General features: G+C 48.7%; 2 protein-coding genes across 2 annotated transcripts in view; both read right to left on the reverse strand.

Moving 5' to 3' along the window:
- Window positions 1-815, reverse strand: part of fcsk (fucose kinase) — an 11,854-nt gene extending 11,039 nt beyond the window's left edge. Inside the window, exon 1 of the mRNA XM_005745122.1 lies at window positions 413-815. Within this exon, the coding sequence (XP_005745179.1) occupies window positions 413-497 (85 nt within the window). The 5' untranslated portion in view covers window positions 498-815. The remainder of the gene's footprint in view (window positions 1-412) is intronic.
- Window positions 816-1,136: 321 nt separating this feature from the next.
- Window positions 1,137-1,806, reverse strand: part of actr6 (actin related protein 6) — a 7,243-nt gene continuing 6,573 nt past the window's right edge. Inside the window, exon 11 of the mRNA XM_005745121.2 lies at window positions 1,137-1,798. Within this exon, the coding sequence (XP_005745178.1) occupies window positions 1,597-1,798 (202 nt within the window). The 3' untranslated portion in view covers window positions 1,137-1,596. The remainder of the gene's footprint in view (window positions 1,799-1,806) is intronic.

Consider the following 1,806-nt stretch of genomic DNA (forward strand, 5'->3'; position numbering starts at 1 on the left):
GTCCTGCTAGACCTCAGTGCAGCGTTCGATACTGTCGACCATAATATCCTATTAGAGCGATTAGAACATGCTGTAGGTATTACAGGTACTGCGCTGCAGTGGTTTGTATCATATCTATCTAATAGACTCCAGTTTGTGCATGTAAATGGAGAGTCCTCTAAGCATATTCTTACTCTGGATGGCATTACCTTGGCCTCCAGTAACGCTGTGAGGAACCTTGGAGTCATGTTTGACCAGGACATGTCCTTCAATGCACATATTAAACAAATATGTAAGACTGCGTTCTTCCATTTGTCCAACATCTCTAAAATTAGTCCTAATAAACTGGCCTCATCAGTGTCCACCAGCGCCCCCTCAGGCCGCTCGGTGTAACTCAAGCTCAAAGAGCATGTACTGCGCGCATGCGCCTCACCTCTCTGGAACGCGTAAACGCTGTCTTTATGCTGGCACGTCAGCACCACCACGGTCCACCGGAACCCGCAGCTCTCCGACATCATCACACGGTCACAGCTAACCTGGGCTAACCCAGGATACCACAGCAGCTACTGCACGGCTCACTGCCGCCGGAGGGGCGGGGCTAGTCAGACCTGTTCCGGTTAAACAGGTGTCCGTGAAGGATCACCTGAGGCTGAAACCTTCAGGCTGAAACGTCTGAAGTGGCTTTTATGGTACAGGCACAGGTCAGCCCTGCGAGAGTAACCGGTCCAACCCGTCTGAGGAGTTGGTCTCACTAAAACACCCGTTTCCTCTTTGCGGCCGCCATCTGCAATTCTGCGCTGTTTGACCGCCCAGGCTTCCGTAGGCAGCAACCTGTAGCGCTTGATTTCAACACTGGAACCTCCCGGTGCGGCGGTTACTTTTAAGGATACAGGCAATAGAAGTTGAAAGAAAAAAACAAAAACCCCACTAGTGTATAATATTTCAAAGAAAAAAAAAAGTAAAACTTGGAGTAAAGGAAACACTTTAAACCGCGGGACACCCCAGAGTAAAAACCGAGCACCCGTTTCAATCCAAACCCTCTAAACAATTCAAGATATCAAAAGATACAAAAAAACCACTCAAAAATGAACACTGGAGTTTTTTTTATTATTGTATTTAATAAATGCAAATTAAGATTTACATACAAAGAACACAAACATTAAAAATACTGTAAAAACAAACAAAAACAGTCTTCTGACCACTTACAGTTTATTCATTCAGCGATTATCTGGGACTGCTCACTCACTTTTATTCCCAAGTTTAAATAAAGAGCTGAAACATCACATTTATGAGCCATGACTTGGACCCTGGGCCTTTGATCTCCCGGCGGCGGGCACACCTCCATCTCCACCGAGCCAGCAGAGGTGGAGGCAGGCGGCTGCTGCAGGTTCTCGGGGATAAACGTCAGGAACAGCAGCAGTGGTTTGAATGCCCCGAGCCCGCCGTCCAAGGAGCATCCAGACCTGCAGGTTTGGGGACCCTCAGTCTCCACCCACCTGTAAACCTGCCCCACCCAGACTCCACACTTTACACACACTGTTGCCGTGGTAGCAGGACACGTGTGAAAGTGGAATAAGTCAAATCATCACTATCGATGTTTCTGCTCAGTTTGAACTCCTAAATGTCGAACTTCTCCTCGCAGATGCAGTGCCCGTTCTCCTCGTAGTCCTCCCGCATCACCACCATCTCGTCATAGTCGGGGTTATGAGCCAGCAGCTTCCCGCCCTCCCAGGCGTAACAGACGGGACTGCGAGACACAAACACAGCGTTAAAGTCTCCGTCATTGGACAGCAGCATCCGCAGGTCAGCTAACCAATAAGGGTGCAA

The sequence above is a fragment of the Pundamilia nyererei genome, unplaced genomic scaffold (genome assembly GCF_000239375.1).
Source record: "Pundamilia nyererei isolate P.nyererei 1_Seehausen unplaced genomic scaffold, PunNye1.0 scaffold00154, whole genome shotgun sequence".
Taxonomy (NCBI): domain Eukaryota; kingdom Metazoa; phylum Chordata; class Actinopteri; order Cichliformes; family Cichlidae; genus Pundamilia; species Pundamilia nyererei.